The sequence below is a fragment of the Scyliorhinus torazame genome, chromosome 7, assembly GCF_047496885.1.
Source record: "Scyliorhinus torazame isolate Kashiwa2021f chromosome 7, sScyTor2.1, whole genome shotgun sequence".
NCBI lineage: Eukaryota > Metazoa > Chordata > Chondrichthyes > Carcharhiniformes > Scyliorhinidae > Scyliorhinus > Scyliorhinus torazame.
In genome coordinates this window covers 110,503,577-110,520,587 of record NC_092713.1, presented here as the reverse complement: position 1 = coordinate 110,520,587, position 17,011 = coordinate 110,503,577, and the positions used below count along the sequence as shown (strand labels likewise).

The 17,011-nt window shown below is 49.1% G+C and overlaps 1 protein-coding gene across 2 annotated transcripts in view; it reads left to right on the top strand.

Annotated features, from left to right (window-relative positions):
• hmcn1 (hemicentin 1) overlaps positions 1-17,011 on the top strand; it is an 838,180-nt gene that overhangs the window by 232,389 nt on the left and 588,780 nt on the right. For both annotated transcript variants that reach the window (XM_072511251.1, XM_072511250.1), the window contains exons 9-10: positions 5,757-5,901; positions 15,121-15,242. In XM_072511251.1, the coding sequence (XP_072367352.1) occupies positions 5,757-5,901; positions 15,121-15,242 (267 nt within the window). The remainder of the gene's footprint in view (positions 1-5,756; positions 5,902-15,120; positions 15,243-17,011) is intronic.

Here is a 17,011-nt window from a genome sequence, read left to right as displayed (position 1 = left end):
AGAAAGAGAGAGGGTGGAGAAAGAGAGAGAGAGAGTGGAGAAAGAGAGAGAGAGAGAGAGAGAGTGGAGAAAGAGAGAGAGAGAGAGTGGAGAAGAGAGACGGGGGAGGAGAAGGGGGGGAGAGAGAGAGGGGGGGAGAAGAGAGAGAGGGGGGAGAAGAGAGAGGGGGGGAGAAGAGGGAGAGGGGAGAAGAGAGAGAGACGGGGGAGAAGAGAGAGAGAGAGAGGGGGGAGGAGAGAGAGGGGGGAGGAGAGAGAGGGGGGAGGAGAGAGAGGGTGGAGAGGAGAGAGAGAGGGGGAGGAGAGAGGGGGAGGAGAGAGAGAGGGGGGAGGAGAGAGAGAGGGGGAGGAGAGAGAGAGGGGGGAGGAGAGAGAGAGGGGGGAGGAGAGAGAGAGGGGGGAGGAGAGAGAGAGGGGGGAGGAGAGAGAGAGGGGGGAGGAGAGAGAGAGGGGGGAGGAGAGAGAGAGGGGGGAGGAGAGAGAGAGGGGGGAGGAGAGAGAGAGGGGGGAGGAGAGAGAGAGGGGGAGGAGAGAGAGAGGGCGAGAGGGCGAGGAGAGAGAGAGGGCGAGAGGGCGAGGAGAGAGAGAGAGAGAGAGGGCGAGGAGAGAGAGAGAGAGAGAGAGGGGGGGAGAAGAGAGAGGGGGGGAGAAGAGAGAGAGGGAGAGAGGGCAGGAGAGAGAGGGAGAGAGGGCAGGAGAGAGAGGGAGAGAGGGCAGAAGAGAGAGAGGGGGGAGAAGAGAGAGCGAGGGGTGTGGTCCTACCAGGTATTGCGGGTACCAGAGAGAGGAATGACCATTGGCTAGACCGCGGGGTCTACCATTGGGCAATGTACATATACACCGCCTCTCAGGGCGGGGCTAAGAACCACTGCCGTCCCATCAGCCTTCACTTCTGTAACTTCGCTGCTGGGTACTGTTCTATCTGATTAAAGCTGAATCGATATGACTCCACGTGGACTCAAGCGTATTGATTGCGTAACAATGGGAGGGGAGAGAGCGAGGGGGGAGGGGAGAGAGCGAGGGGGGAGGGGAGAGAGCGAGGGGGGAGGGGAGAGAGCGAGGGGGGAGGGGAGAGAGCGAGGGGGGAGGGGGGCGAGAGGGGGAGGAGAGAGAGAGGGCGAGAGGGCGAGGAGAGAGAGAGAGAGAGAGGGCGAGGAGAGAGAGCGAGAGAGAGAGGGCGAGGAGAGAGAGGGCGAGGAGAGAGAGGGCGAGGAGAGAGAGGGCGAGGAGAGAGAGGGCGAGGAGAGAGAGGGCGAGGAGAGAGAGAGAGAGAGAGGGGGGGAGAAGAGAGAGGGGGGGAGAAGAGAGAGAGGGAGAGAGGGCAGGAGAGAGGGCAGAAGAGAGAGAGGGGGGAGAAGAGAGAGCGAGGGGTGTGGTCCTACCAGGTATTGCGGTACCAGAGAGAGGAATGACCATTGGCTAGACCGCGGGGTCTACCATTGGGCAATGTACATATACACCGCCTCTCAGGGCGGGGCTAAGAACCACTGCTGTCCCAGCAGCCTTCACTTCTGTAACTTCGCTGCTGGGTACTGTTCTATCTGATTAAAGCTGAATCGATATGACTCCACGTGGACTCAAGCGTATTGATTGCGTATCAATGGGAGGGGAGAGAGCGAGGGGGGAGGGGAGAGAGCGAGGGGGGGAGGGGAGAGAGCGAGGGGGGAGGGGAGAGAGCGAGGGGGGGAGGGGAGAGAGCGAGGGGGGGAGGGGAGAGAGCGAGGGGGGAGGGGAGAGAGCGAGGGGGGAGGGGGGGAGAGCGAGGGGGAGGGGGGAGAGCGAGGGGGAGGGGGGAGAGCGAGGGGGGGAGAAGAGAGAGCGAGGGGGGAGAAGAGAGAGAGAGAGGGGGGAGAAGAGAGAGAGAGAGGGGGGAGAAGAGAGAGAGAGGGGGGAGAAGAGAGAGGGGGGAGAAGAGAGAGAGGGGGGAGAAGAGAGAGAGAGGGGGGAGAAGAGAGAGAGAGGGGGGGAGAAGAGAGAGAGAGGGGGGAGAAGAGAGAGAGAGGGGGGGGAGAAGAGAGAGAGAGGGGGGGAGGAGAGAGCGACAGGGGGAGAAGAGAGAGAGAGGGGGGGAGAAGAGAGAGGGGGGAGAAGAGAGAGGGGGGGAGAAGAGAGAGGGGGAGGAGAGAGAGAGGGGGGACAAGAGAGAGAGAGAGGGGGGGGAGGAGAGAGAGGGGAGAAGAGAGAGGGGGAGAAGAGAGAGATGGGGGGAGAAGAGAGAGAGAGAGAGGGGAGAAGAGAGAAGGGGGAGAAGAGAGAGAGAGAGGGGGGGAGGGAGAAGAGAGAGAGAGGGGGGAGAAGAGAGAGGGGAGAGAGAGAGAGGGGGGGGAAGAAGAGAGAGAGAGAATGAATATCCCCCTCTCATAGAAGACATTGGCCTGTAACGTCCTGACTCCCCAACACCTGAGATGCCAAGGATTCATTCCAAAAATGAGCATTTGGGAAATTCCCAGATAAGGGCTTACCGGCGGCGAAGGAGTAACTTCCCCTGGACTGGGAACCATCCGACAAAGCAACTTAAATTGCTAACTTCGGATGGTTCTGCCAGCTAGACCCTCTTGGTTACTCTGAAAGAATTGAAGGGGGAAAAAACATTTCTAACTTCAGAGTAACAATTTTAAAGACCCAGAACTAGCCGCGCATGAGTCAACCCCCCCCCCCCCCCCCCACCCCCCAGCTAAGCACCACTCCACCAACCCTCCGCTCGCACGTGATTCCCCATCCCCGACATGACTAGACCTGATCCCACATGGCCCAGACACCCTCTCCCTTGGGCCCACCCATCTGCCCTTCCACCCGGTCCTAGCCCATCGATGTCTGGGATGCCCGAACCCACATCGCATTCCCTTCAAAACCTCTCCACTTCAATGGGACCTTTAAATTCACCTGCTTTACATCCGGTGCCCTCCTTTGCTCCACTCCTTTTACAGTTCGCCGCTGGAGCTGGGAGTCTCACCCAGCCTGAGTCGGGGGTCGGGCAAGACGGGTGCTTTAGAATTTAAGCACAGTGAATTGGTATGGAGTGACAATCCACCACTGAATACCACTCTGAGGAAGTTAAGCCCATCATCTTCCAAACATTGCACCCAAATGGAAATTGTTCACTTAATGTTCTGTATAATAAGCACCAACAGGGACCCTGATCATGGCCCAATCTATCACTTAATCTCCATGTACCCATCAATTTTCTACCAGGAATCACTTGACAGTTACTGGAGCAAGGACATAGGTTGACATTTCCCCTCCTCCGTATGGGACCACTGAGGCCACCTATGGTGCCCTCTCAGTTGTTGATACGTCTTCAAACAGAACATGATCAGAAATGTCTTTTAGTCTTTTTGGTCCAATTGATTTTATCAACTGAGCCGTTAGGCAATCTAAAGTTCACGCTTTTAAAAAATGTTTTGCATCGGTTAAATCAATTGCAGTATTCTAATCCTTTGATGTTTGTTGAAGTAATCTTTGCTGAAAGCATTAAGTGCTAGATTGATTAAATGCTACAAGTCCTAACAAATATTTCCAATTTACATTCAAAGAACGGTTTTCAGTCCCATATGCACTCATTTAGTAAAAGGGGAAAAAAAATCCCAGTTGAAGAACACATCAGTGGCAAAAGAAATTCCACGTGCCTAATGTAGTGTGGTAACATCATTACTGCCAGTGATGGATCAGTGCAAAGAATCTTGGAGCGGCACTGGCATTCCAGTGCCCAGCTGTGAGCGTAGTGCTACTTCACAGCTCCAATTGCACCAATGGCCTTTTGCTAGATGGGAGCCTGAATCATTTGTAACTCTTGCTGCCTGCAAGGTGAAGTTTGGTGTTTTCATCCTACAGTTAAAGTAACAGACCACCACCTCTTTTTTTTTTTTCTTATTCGACAGGCAGTTTGTTCTAATGCCTGATCAAACGATATTTAGATTGACAGTAGCACAGTCCCACAGAAGTTGCAATCCATGTAAAACTCAAGCATAGTTGTCAAACAGAAAGAAAATCTACAGCAGAAAGGAAAAGAAAAGTTAATCTTTCATGTACAGGCCTTCCATTGGGAATAAATAGAGCTGTTTTGATGAAGAGTCTCTGAGAGGTTGATCTGTCATTTATATATTTCCATCTTATAATTTTGGATGTACAAAGGTTTCTTTTATTATATTTCTTATTTGTGGATGATTAACTATCATTCAATTTTTAGCATATACCCCTCCCGGACAAATAGGGAAACCTCTGAGCAGGACAATATTATGACCAATAATTGCAATTGTACCTATTGTTATGGGCCAGGGTTTAGAGAACCCCAAAGTGTATCATGGAGTTCACCTGACCCACAATTTTTAATAGATTGTGGTATGGGGAGCACACGGCCCACTCTACAGGTGTGGTAAAGCAGAAATGGAAAAGTATTTTTTAAAGCAAAACAATGTTTATTCTATGAACTCAAGTTAACCTTTTTAAAACATACAGTGAACATCTTGGCAACCATTAATTCAGATACAACTCCCAAAGAATACAACACTAATTAATCCTTAATAACTTCCCAAACAACATCCAGAAGACAAAAGAAACACCTTTTAACAGAAGCACATAAGGTTTACATTCACTACTGAAAACATTTATAATTCTGAATTCACCAAATGATCAAGGGACAGTCTTTTCATGGCAGAGAGATCAACAGTACAGCTGCTTTGTCTGACTTCAGCTCCAACACTGAAAAATAAACTAAAACACACCCTGCAGCAAACAGCCTAAAATGAAAGTAAAAAGCGGACTGACAGCCCAGCTCCTCCCACACTCTGACATCACTGATAAACACCCATTTCTTAAAGGGACATTCCTTAAACACCCATTTCTTCAACACCCATTTCTTAAAGGTACTGTCACATGACACTACGTGTGGGTACATGCATATTTTCATTGATGTAAAATGGAGAGATACAGCTTTTGGATCAAGCTTATTGTAAGATAATGATCAGGACAAAGCTCCAATGCCTACAGCTTATTGTCCATGCCTTGAAAATGATTTTACTTGGGCATTAAATTACAATTATATACAATGGTTAGCAGAAGGTTCTTTCTTTTTCAACAAATGGCATCTACTTAGATTTTGCACTCCAGTGATTATTCGGGCTAAGTCTCCAATGTGTGTTGCCCTCCATTTTGAATATTTTGCACATTCATGTTTTGTAGCTACTTATTATTCCAGTATGTGTTGTATCCCAGTGTTTCAAACTTGCCCTTTTGTGAATCACGATCCAGAACACAATTCGGCACTGAAAAGCGACTTAATTATGCTTCATTGTGCAAATGTACAAGTCACATTTGTCACTTTTACTTGCAGGCTGTGGAGCAGCCCCGCTGGGAATTAAGGTCCGTGCTGGCCAGCATTGAAAACAAAATATTAATTATTAGACCATGCCTGAAAAATATCATTTATTTCTGCCGGTGATGCCAATTGAATGATTTGAGATTGGTTTTGTCTGCCTCCACTGGCGAGTGTACCATCTCCTTTCATTTTGCCTCTGGCAAACGGGCGTTGGAGGTAGTTTTATAACATTAAATGGAAGTGTGAACATTTGGGTGGTGTTGGAATGTACATGTTATCACTTTATAAGATTCCCGAGGAACCTGTAGCCAGGAAGCAACAGCTGCAGATTTGCAATTTGCTGCAAATCTAGCAGAGTCAATTCAAAGTCGGTAAGAAAATCCACTGACTGCTCTTTCTTGAGTTAATTTAAAATGAAGAAACAATGCTTATTTTTTCATTAGGTGCTCCAAAGGTCACAATGCCAGCACAGACTCCAGGATACTACCTCCAGATGGGCTACATTGTATGTACAGTGGACAGCCTCATCCCCTTCACATTGCGTTTCACCAGAGCTGGTACAAAACTTGGAACAGATCAGTTTTTCAAGTACGTATAATTTACTTCTTAACTCTTTGATATATGCTAAAGTCAGGATTCTGACTTTTAACCATACAAGCTTGAAAGACTAGATTACAACATGTATTCTTTGGAATACATTCAGAAATGAAAAACCTTTGGGAAAGTCAATGTTCAGATTTCCCCCTCCCCCACTGTTTGGGTGTTGATTTTTAGTCTTGCTGTACCTCCTCGTTCACCAAAGATGCACTGGGGAACATTCCCCAGAAATTCCCATATAAGGTTACCTCAGCAATTGCCTGCAAGTATTGCCTCGGGCAAATGTCCTGCACTGGGAACTGTTTAAAAATCTGATTTGGATTGCATACTTTGGATAGTTCCAACTGTGTTATATCCGTGGTTACCCAGAAAACGTTAGAAGGACTAAAACACTTCTAACTTCCAGTTGACTATTCGACCAACCCACACTCATCCCCCAAGGGACTTGTCCCACACTCCCCAAACCCCCTACCCGAATCTCCCCACCACTTTTCTTCTCGCCCCCCCCCCTTCAATCAGGACACCCCGCCCAAGACTCCACTCCTGGCTTTCACCTTCCCAACTCCTTCCCGAGGCCTGACCCGTACACTTAACGTCTCCCAGACCTGTCAAGGACCTTTAAACTCAGCTGGACCTTCAACCAGCACGGTGGCATAGAGGTTAGCACTATGGCTTCACAGCGCCAGGGTCCCAGGTTCGATTCCCTGCACGGGCCACTGTTTGTGTGGAGTCTGCACGTTCTCCCCGTGTCTGCGATGGATTTCCTCCGGGTGCTCCGGTTTCCTCCCACAAGTCTCGAAAGACGTGCTGTTTGGTGAATTGGACAGTCTGAATTCCCCTTTCGTGTACCCGAACAGGCGCCGAAATGTGGCGACTCGGGATTTTCACGGTAACTTCATTGCAGTGTTAATGTAAGCCTACTTGTGGCAATAAAGATTATTATTATTATATTGTTATTATAACCTACCTGCTGTAACGCCTGGATCTCGCCTGGCCGAAGACAGAAGATCAGGTGACATGGGATTGAAATAAATTTGAGGTTTAAAAAAAAAAAACTAGGGGCAGAGCACAGTGGCAACCGGACTCTGATTTGCCATTCCATGGAAGTTCAGACCCAATCCTTTAAATGGCCTTAATGTTCCCATCGATGTACATTCACTGAATCCACAACCCATATTCATGGACACGATGCTGTCTCCTGCGGTCTTGTTATTCCCATTGGATCAATGACAGACGAGGCCATCTCTGATCACTTCCTTGTTTCACACATCACCCCCCGCCACATCCTAACATTACCACCTTCTGTACTCGCCCTGTAAAAGCTGTCCTCTAATTGTCAGCTTTGGTTGCCCTATTCGGGGCAACATTTCTGCAGCTACTGATTACACTCTCTCTTCACCTTTGATGCTCTTATCCTCAATAAACCCATTACTCGCGCTCATCCTAACCATTCCTCTGCTACATCCCTAATGCCTGCGTCCTGAAGTCTGAGGAACGCAATCTTGAATGGTTATGGCAGACAAATAGTTTAGTTATTCACTGCGGGGTTTACCTGGATGACATAAAACAATATCAGGTCCTGCTTCCATTTGCTAAAAATATTCATTATTTCAGGATCAACCTGGCATGCAAAGATTTTTTTAATTTTTTTTAAATTAAATATTTTATTGAAAATTTTTGGTCAACCAACACAGTACATTGTGCATCCTTTACACAATATTATAACAACACAAATAACATTGACCTATTTTATAAACAAAAAATGAATAAATAATAAATAACAAAAATGAAAACTAGCCCTAATTGGCAACGGCCTTGTCACAAGTAACACTCTCCAAAAATATAATTTAACAGTCCAATATATAATTATCTGTAGCAACGACCTATACATACTATACAGTATATATTAACAACCCTGAGAGTCCGTCTGGTTCCTCTCCCCCCCCCCCCCCCCCCCCCCCCCCCCCCCGATCCTGGGCTGCTGCTGCTGCCTTCTTTTTTCCATTCCGTCTATCTTTCTGCGAGGTATTCGACGAACGGTTGCCACCGCCTGGTGAACCCTTGAGCCGACCCCCTTAGGACGAACTTAATCCGCTCTAGCTTTATAAACCCCGCCATGTCATTTATCCAGGTCTCCACCCCCGGGGGCTTGGCTTCTTTCCACATTAGCAATATCCTGCGCCGGGCTACTAGGGACGCAAAGGCCAAAACATCGGCCTCTCTCGCCTCCTGCACTCCCGGCTCTTGTGCAACCCCAAATATAGCCAACCCCCAGCTTGGTTCGACCCGGACTCCTACTACTTTTGAAAGCACCTTTGTCACCCCCATCCAAAACCCCTGTAGTGCCGGGCATGACCAAAACATATGGGTATGATTCGCTGGGCTTCTCGAGCACCTCGCACACCTATCCTCCACCCCAAAAAATTTACTGAGCCGTGCTCCAGTCATATGCGCCCTGTGTAATAACTTAAACTGAATCAGGCTTAGCCTGGCACACGAGGACGACGAGTTTACCCTGCTTAGGGCATCTGCCCACAGCCCCTCCTCGATCTCCTCCCCCAGCTCTTCTTCCCATTTCCCTTTTAGTTCATCTACCATAGTCTCCCCTTCGTCCCTCATTTCCCTATATATATCTGACACCTTACCATCCCCCACCCATGTCTTTGAGATCACTCTGTCCTGCACCTCTTGTGTCGGGAGCTGCGGGAATTCCCTCACCTGTTGCCTCGCAAAAGCCCTCAGTTGCATATACCTGAATGCATTCCCTTGGGGCAACCCATATTTCTCGGTCAGCGCTCCCAGACTCGCGAACTTCCCATCCACAAACAGATCTTTCAGTTGCGTTATTCCTGCTCTTTGCCACATTCCATATCCCCCATCCATTCCCCCCGGGGCAAACCTATGATTGTTTCTTATCGGGGACCCCCCCAAGGCTCCAGTCTTTCCCCTATGCCGTCTCCACTGTCCCCAAATCTTCAGTGTAGCCACCACCACCGGGCTTGTGGTGTAGTTCCTCGGTGAGAACGGCAATGGGGCTGTCACCATAGCCTGTAGGCTAGTCCCCCTACAGGACGCCCTCTCTAATCTCTTCCATGCCGCTCCCTCCTCCTCTCCCATCCACTTACTCACCATTGAAATATTAGCGGCCCAATAATACTCACTTAGGCTCGGTAGTGCCAGCCCCCCCCTATCCCTGCTACGCTGTAAGAATCCCTTCCTCACTCTCGGGGTCTTCCCGGCCCACACAAAACCCATGATGCTCTTTTCAATCCTTTTAAAAAAAGCCTTCGTGATCACCACCGGGAGGCACTGAAACACAAAGAGGAATCTCGGGAGGACCACCATCTTAACCGCCTGCACCCTCCCTGCCAGTGACAGGGATACCATATCCCATCTCTTGAAATCCTCCTCCATCTGTTCCACCAACCGCGTTAAATTTAACCTATGCAATGTGCCCCAATTCTTAGCTATCTGGATCCTCAGGTAACGAAAGTCCCTTGTTACCTTCCTCAACGGTAGGTCCTCTATTTCTCTACTCTGCTCCCCTGGATGCACCACAAACAACTCACTTTTCCCCATGTTCAATTTATACCCTGAAAACTCCCCAAACTCCCCAAGTATCCGCATTATTTCTGGCATCCCCTCCGCCGGGTCTGCCACGTATAGTAGCAAATCGTCCGCATACAAAGATACCCGGTGTTCTTCTCCTCCCCTCAGTACTCCCCTCCACTTCTTGGAACCCCTCAACGCTATCGCCAGGGGCTCAATCGCCAGTGCAAACAATAATGGGGACAGAGGGCATCCCTGCCTTGTCCCTCTATGGAGCCGAAGATATGCAGATCCCCGTCCATTCATGACCACGCTCGCCATCGGGGCCCTATACAACAGCTGCACCCATCTAACATACCCCTCTCCAAAACCAAATCTCCTCAACACCTCCCACAAATAATCCCACTCCACTCTATCAAATGCTTTCTCGGCATCCATCGCCACTACTACCTCCGTTTCCCCCTCTGGTGGGGCCATCATCATTACCCCTAACAGCCTCCGTATATTCGTGTTCAGCTGTCTCCCCTTCACAAACCCAGTTTGGTCCTCGTGGACCACCCCCGGGACACATTCCTCTATTCTCATTGCCATTACCTTGGCCAGGATCTTGGCATCTACATTTAGGAGGGAAATAGGTCTATAGGACCCGCATTGTAGTGGGTCCTTTTCCTTCTTTAAGAGAAGCGATATCGTTGCTTCAGACATAGTCGGGGGCAGTTGTCCCCTTTCCTTTGCCTCATTAAAGGTCCTCGTCAGTACCGGGGCGAGCAAGTCCACATATTTTCTATAGAATTCGACTGGGAATCCATCCGGTCCCGGGGCCTTTCCCGCCTGCATGCTCCTAATTCCTTTCACCACTTTTTCTACCTCGATCTGTGCTCCCAGTCCCACCCTTTCCTGCTCTTCCACCTTGGGAAATTCCAGCCGATCCAAGAAGCCCATCATTATCTCCCTCCCATCCGGGGGTTGAGCTTCATATAATTTTTTATAAAATGTCTTGAACACTCCATTCACTCTCTCCGCTCCCCGCTCCATCTCTCCTTCCTCATCCCTCACTCCCCCTATTTCCCTCGCTGCTCCCCTTTTCCTCAATTGGTGTGCCAGCAACCTGCTCGCCTTCTCCCCATATTCGTACTGTACACCCTGTGCCTTCCTCCATTGTGCCTCTGCAGTGCCCGTAGTCAGCAAGTCAAATTCTACATGTAGCCTTTGCCTTTCCCTGTACAGTCCCTCCTCCGGTGCTTCCGCATATTGTCTGTCCACCCTCAAAAGTTCTTGCAGCAACCGCTCCCGCTCCTTACTCTCCTGTTTCCCTTTATGTGCCCTTATTGATATCAGCTCCCCTCTAACCACCGCCTTCAACGCCTCCCAGACCACTCCCACCTGGACCTCCCCATTATCATTGAGTTCCAAGTACTTTTCAATGCACCCCCTCACCCTTAGACACACCCCCTCATCTGCCATTAGTCCCATGTCCATTCTCCAGGGTGGGCGCCCTCCTGTTTCCTCCCCTATCTCCAAGTCCACCCAGTGTGGAGCGTGATCCGAAATGGCTATAGCCGTATACTCCGTTCCCCTCACCTTCGGGATCAATGCCCTACCCAGCACAAAAAAGTCTATTCGCGAGTAGACTTTATGGACATAGGAGAAAAACGAGAACTCCTTACTCCTAGGTCTGCTAAATCTCCACGGGTCTACACCTCCCATCTGCTCCATAAAATCTTTAAGTACCTTGGCTGCTGCCGGCCTCCTTCCAGTCCTGGACTTCGACCTATCCAGCCCTGGTTCCAACACCGTATTAAAATCTCCCCCCATTATCAGCTTTCCCATCTCTAGGTCCGGAATGCGTCCTAGCATCCGCCTCATAAAATTGGCATCATCCCAGTTCGGGGCATATACGTTTACCAAAACCACCGTCTCCCCCTGTAGTTTGCCACTCACCATCACGTATCTGCCCCCGTTATCCGCCACTATAGTCTTTGCCTCGAACATTACCCGCTTCCCCACTAATATAGCCACCCCCCTGTTTTTCGCATCTAGCCCCGAATGGAACACCTGCCCCACCCATCCTTTGCGTAGCCTAACCTGGTCTATCAGTTTCAGGTGCGTTTCCTGTAACATAACCACATCTGCCTTAAGTTTCTTAAGGTGTGCGAGTACCCGTGCCCTCTTTATCGGCCCGTTCAGCCCTCTCACGTTCCACGTGATCAGCCGAGTTGGGGGGCTTCCTACCCCCCCCCCTTGTCGATTAGCCATCACCTTTTTCCAGCTCCTCACCCGGTTCCCACGCAGCTGTATCTCCCCCAGGCGGTGCCCCCCCGCCCATCCTCCCCCATACCAGCTCTCCCCTCTCCCCAGCAGCAGCAACCCAGTAATTCCCCCCTCCCACCCCCCCCGCTAGATCCCCCGCTAGCGTAATTACTCCCCCCATGTTGCTCCCAGAAGTCAGCAAACTCTGGCCGACCTCGGCTTCCCCCCCGTGACCTCGGCTCGCACCGTGCGACGCCCCCTCCTTCCTGCTTCTCTATTCCCGCCATGATTATCATAGCGCGGGAACCAAGCCCGCGCTTCTCCCTTGGCCCCGCCCCCAATGGCCAACGCCCCATCTCCTCCACCTCCCCTCCTCCCCCCATCACCACCTGTGGGAGAGAGAAAAGTTACCACATCGCAGGATTAGTACATAAAACTCCTCTTTCCCCCCTTTTTAACCCCCCTCTTTGCCCCCCACATTCACCCCACCACTTTGTTCAAACGTTCTTTTTAATAACCCACTCATTCCAGTTTTTCTTCCACAATAAAAGTCCACGCTTCATCCGCCGTCTCAAAGTAGTGGTGCCTCCCTCGATATGTGACCCACAGTCTTGCCGGTTGCAGCATTCCAAATTTTATCTTCTTTTTACGAAGCACCGCCTTGGCCCGATTAAAGCTCGCCCTCCTTCTCGCCACCTCCGCACTCCAGTCTTGATAAACGCGGATCACCGCGTTCTCCCATTTACTGCTCCGAGTTTTCTTTGCCCATCTAAGGACCATTTCTCTATCCTTAAAACGGAGGAATCTCACCACTATGGCTCTGGGAATTTCTCCTGCTCTCGGTCCTCGCGCCATCACTCGGTATGCTCCCTCCACCTCCAACGGACCCGCCGGGGCCTCCGCTCCCATTAACGAGTGCAGCATCGTGCTCGCATATGCCCCGACGTCCGCTCCCTCCGCACCTTCAGGAAGACCAAGAATCCTCAGGTTGTTCCTCCTTGCGTTGTTCTCCAGTGCCTCCAACCTTTCCACACATCGTTTCTGATGTGCCTCATGCGTCTCCGTCTTCACCACCAGGCCCTGTATGTCGTCCTCATTCTCGGCTGTCTTTGCCTTCACGACCCGAAGCTCCCGCTCCTGGGTCTTTTGTTCCTCCTTTAGCCCTTCGATCGCCTGTAGTATCGGGGCCAACAGCTCTTTCTTCATTTCCTTTTTGATCTCTTCCACACAGCATTTCAAGGACTCTTGTTGTTCAGGGCCCCATGTTAAACTGCCACCTTCCGACGCCATCTTGGTTTTTGCTTGCCTTCCTTGCTGCTGTTCTAAAGGATCCACTGCAATCTGGCCACTTTCTCCTCCTTTTTCCATCCGTATCCAGGGGGGATTCCCTTCTGGTTTACCACACAGTGTTTTTAGCTGTCAAAATTGCTGTTGGGGCTCCTATCAAGAGCCCAAAAGTCCGTTTCACCGGGAGCTGCCGAAACGTGCGACTCAGCTGGTCATCGCCGCACCCGGAAGTCTCCTGGAATGCAAAGATAACCCCTGGTTTATTTTAATTGTTACAAACTGATTTTAAATCTCTTTCCCTGTTTCTTCCAACCTCGTATCCAACAATACGTACAAGAGATTCATAAGAGTTGTTTGTCACTAAGGTCGGGACCATTCAATTAGTTGTCTCCACCCATTCCCAGCCGTACTAGCTCACCTGGCCATACTTCCTGTGAAGCGCTTCCTTGCCTTAGCCCTGAGCTCACATCTGCCTCTAGTTTCTATCTATCTCCCTACATACCCTCTGTGAGCTCATCTTGTCCAGGAGATCTACTGCCTGCTCCCTTGATTGATTCCCACTGACTGCTGACCACTTAGCTCCCTTTCCTGATTCCCATGTTAGCTAACATTGTTAATGGTCCTCTATCTATAAGTACAGTCCCTCTTTCCTTGAAGTCTGCTTTCGCCACCCTTCTCCTCCTCAGAAAACTAGCCCTCGACCCCCACTGTCCTTGCAAACTATTGCCCCATCTCCCAACCTTCCTTTCCTCTCAAATCCTTGAAAGTGTTTTTGCCTCCCAAATCTGTGCCCATCTTTCCTGGAACTCCATGCTTGAATCTTTCAAATCCCATCCATGTCACAAAACCAAACAACTCTTAACAAAGTGACAAACTGCTTTGATAAAGCTAAACTATCCCTCCTCACCCTTTTTGAAGTATTTGTATCCTTTGACAAGGTCAACTATATCATCCTCCTCCAGTATCTCTCTCCACTCAAATTCAGCTGTATTCACTTGACCTCATTCTTATTTATCTAATTGTTTCAATGGTTTCTCCTCCTACTCCTGCACTGTTATTTCTGGTATCCCCCAGGGATCTATCCTTGGCCACCTCCTATATCTCACCTACAAGCAGCCACTTGGTAACATCATCTGGAAACATAGCATCAGTTTTCACACGTACACTGACAACATACTGCTTTATCTCACCAACCATTTTCTTGACTTCTTCACAGTTTGACATCCTGTACTGCATGAGCCACAATTTCAATTTGTTCCAGTTGCGGTGCACACTTCATTCCCTAGTTACTCACTCCATCCTTCCCCAGGGAACAGCCTGAAGCAGAACCAAAAGTTCTCGACCTTGATGACGTTTCTGACCCTGAGTTAAGCTTTCAATTATATAACAATGGCATCACTGTCCATTTGCATCTCTGTGCATCACCTGACTTCGCCTTTGCCTCATCTGGTCTCTTTGCCAAAACCCTAATTTGATACCTCTAGTCTTGTCTATCTCAATGCAACCCTGGCTAGCCTTCCCCATTCTATCTGCTGTAAACTTTTAGTCATCCATAACTCTTCTGCCTATGTCCTCACTTGTGCCATCCCATTCACCCCTCTGCCCACTGACCTACATTGGCTCCTCATTAAGCAACGCCTCAAATTTAACATTTCCAACCTTGTTTTCAAATGTCTCCACAGCCTCAATTTTTCCTATTTCCAGCTCCATAACTCTGAGATGCCTGTGCTCATCTAATTCCTCTTGAGCATTCGTGATTTTAATTGTTCCATGGTGTGTGTGCTTAATTTCAACTCTGAAAATTCCTCCTTAAACTTCTCTGTGTCTCTCTCTTTTCTCCTTTAAAACCATTCCTAAACCCCACCTTTTTGGCCAATCTTCTGACCATCCGCCCTAATATTGACCTATGTGGCTCGGTCTCAAATTATGCTTTATAAAGAGCCCGTGAAGCACCTTGGGATGTTTTATTACATTGAAGGCACCATGTAAAAATGAATTGTGGCTGATTATTACTGCAGTTCTATTAGATTAACATTTTTTTTCTCTTTCAAAACAGATTCTTGTTGGTACAATTGTGGATTTTGTTATAGCTCACCTGAATTTACCTCTGTTTTTCTCTTAAAGGGAATCTGCCACTGCAGGTTTGGAGATCCCTCGTGTTTCTGCAGTACACGAAGGGCTTTATGAATGCATAGCAATTAGTAGTGCTGGCACTGGGCGTGCCCAAACCTTCTTGGATGTGTCAGGTCAGAACCCTTTCATACATGTCTCAGTTATGCATTTTGTTAACGGTTCTGCTGTTTCTGAACAAAAAAATAAATGCAATATTGTACATGTTTTTAGTATTTAGAAGTGAATACAAAATTGTTTATTGTCTATTTTGAGATGGTGCAACACACAGCTTGTCGTATGAGGAACGGATGAGGACTCTGGGTCTGTACTCGTTGGAGTTTAGAAGGATGAGGGGGGATCTTATTGAAACTTACAGGATACTGCGAGGCCTGGATAGAGCGGACGTGGAGAGGATGTTTCCACTTGTAGGAAAAACTAGAACCAGAGGACACCATCTCAGACTAAAGGGACGATCCTTTAAAAGACAGATGAGGAGGGATTTCTTCAGCCAGAGGGTGGTGAATCTGTGGAACTCTTTACCGCAGAAGGCTGTGGAAGTCAAATCACTGAGTGTCTTTAAGACCGAGATAGATAGGTTCTTGATTAATAAGGGGATCAGGTGTTATGGGGAGAAGGCAGGAGAATGGGGATGAGAAAAATATCAGCCATGATTGAATGGCGGAGCAGACTCGATGGGCCGAGTGGCCTAAATATGCTCCTATATCTTATGGTCTCATGAAGAGTCAGCATTCCTGAGTTGTACCATCAGTGCCTTCTTCACTTTCACCAAGTGACACCAAGCAATCAACAATAACTTTCACTTATGTAGTGCATTTAACATAGTAAAACACAATGTGGAAAACAAGAATGATATCAAGGGAAAACATTTTTGATACTTTTTGACATCGAACATTAGAAGGAACAATTGGAAAACATGACCAAAAAGCTTGATCACGGGTAGGCTTTTTAGGAGCATCTTGAGGGAATTCCAGATCTTAAGAGCTAAACAGCTAAAAGCACAGTCGCCAATGGTGGAGCAATTAGTATCAGATGTGCAGGAGGTCAAAATTGGAACCACAAAGATCTCGGAGGGTTGTAGTGCTCGAGGATGTTTCAAAGGTAGGGAGGGGAAAGGCAGTAAAGGAATTTGAAAACCAAGGTGAGAATCTTAAAATGGAGGCAATGTTGGATCGGGAACTAGTGAAGATCAGCAAGGATCGGGTGATGGGTGGGTGGGATTTTGAGTGTAATGAGATATGGATAGCGGAGTTTTGGATGAGCAATTTATGTAGTGTGGGTGATGAGGCTGGTATTCAAATAATCAAGTCGAGAGTTTCAGCACCAAATGGGTTAAAGGAAGGTTAGAGTTGAACAGTTTTATGGAGATGGAATTATCGTCATAATACTCAGCTTAAGGCAGTTACAAGTGATGATAAATTGCAGGCAGGGGATGGAATTTGTAGTAGGATCAAAGGCAATAGGCTGGATTCTCCAATTCTGGGACTATGTCCCTACTCTGGCGTGGGAACGGTGGCATTTTTATGCCAGAAAAATGACATAAAACGGCCACCAATTCCCCGTTTTGCTGGGGGCTAGCAGTAAGGCAGCGTAGAGCACCCGGCTGTAGCTGCCGATACGGCCCAGAGAATTGGCGGGTCCATGGCAGCGCAGTGCCCCAAGGCCCTGATGAAGTCCCCCCTGCCCGCGGATCGGCCCTCCCCCGACTGTGGCGGTGCTGGACTGAGTCCACAGCCGCCACACCGAGTTCCTGACGGATGAAACCACACATGACCCATGCCGTTGGGAACTCGGCCGGTCGAGGGCGGAGCATCGGGGGGGGGGCGGGCCTCAGGCAATCTCCTGAGGCCGTCGGAGAGTTTGCCGCTTTGGAGGGGGCAGAGCA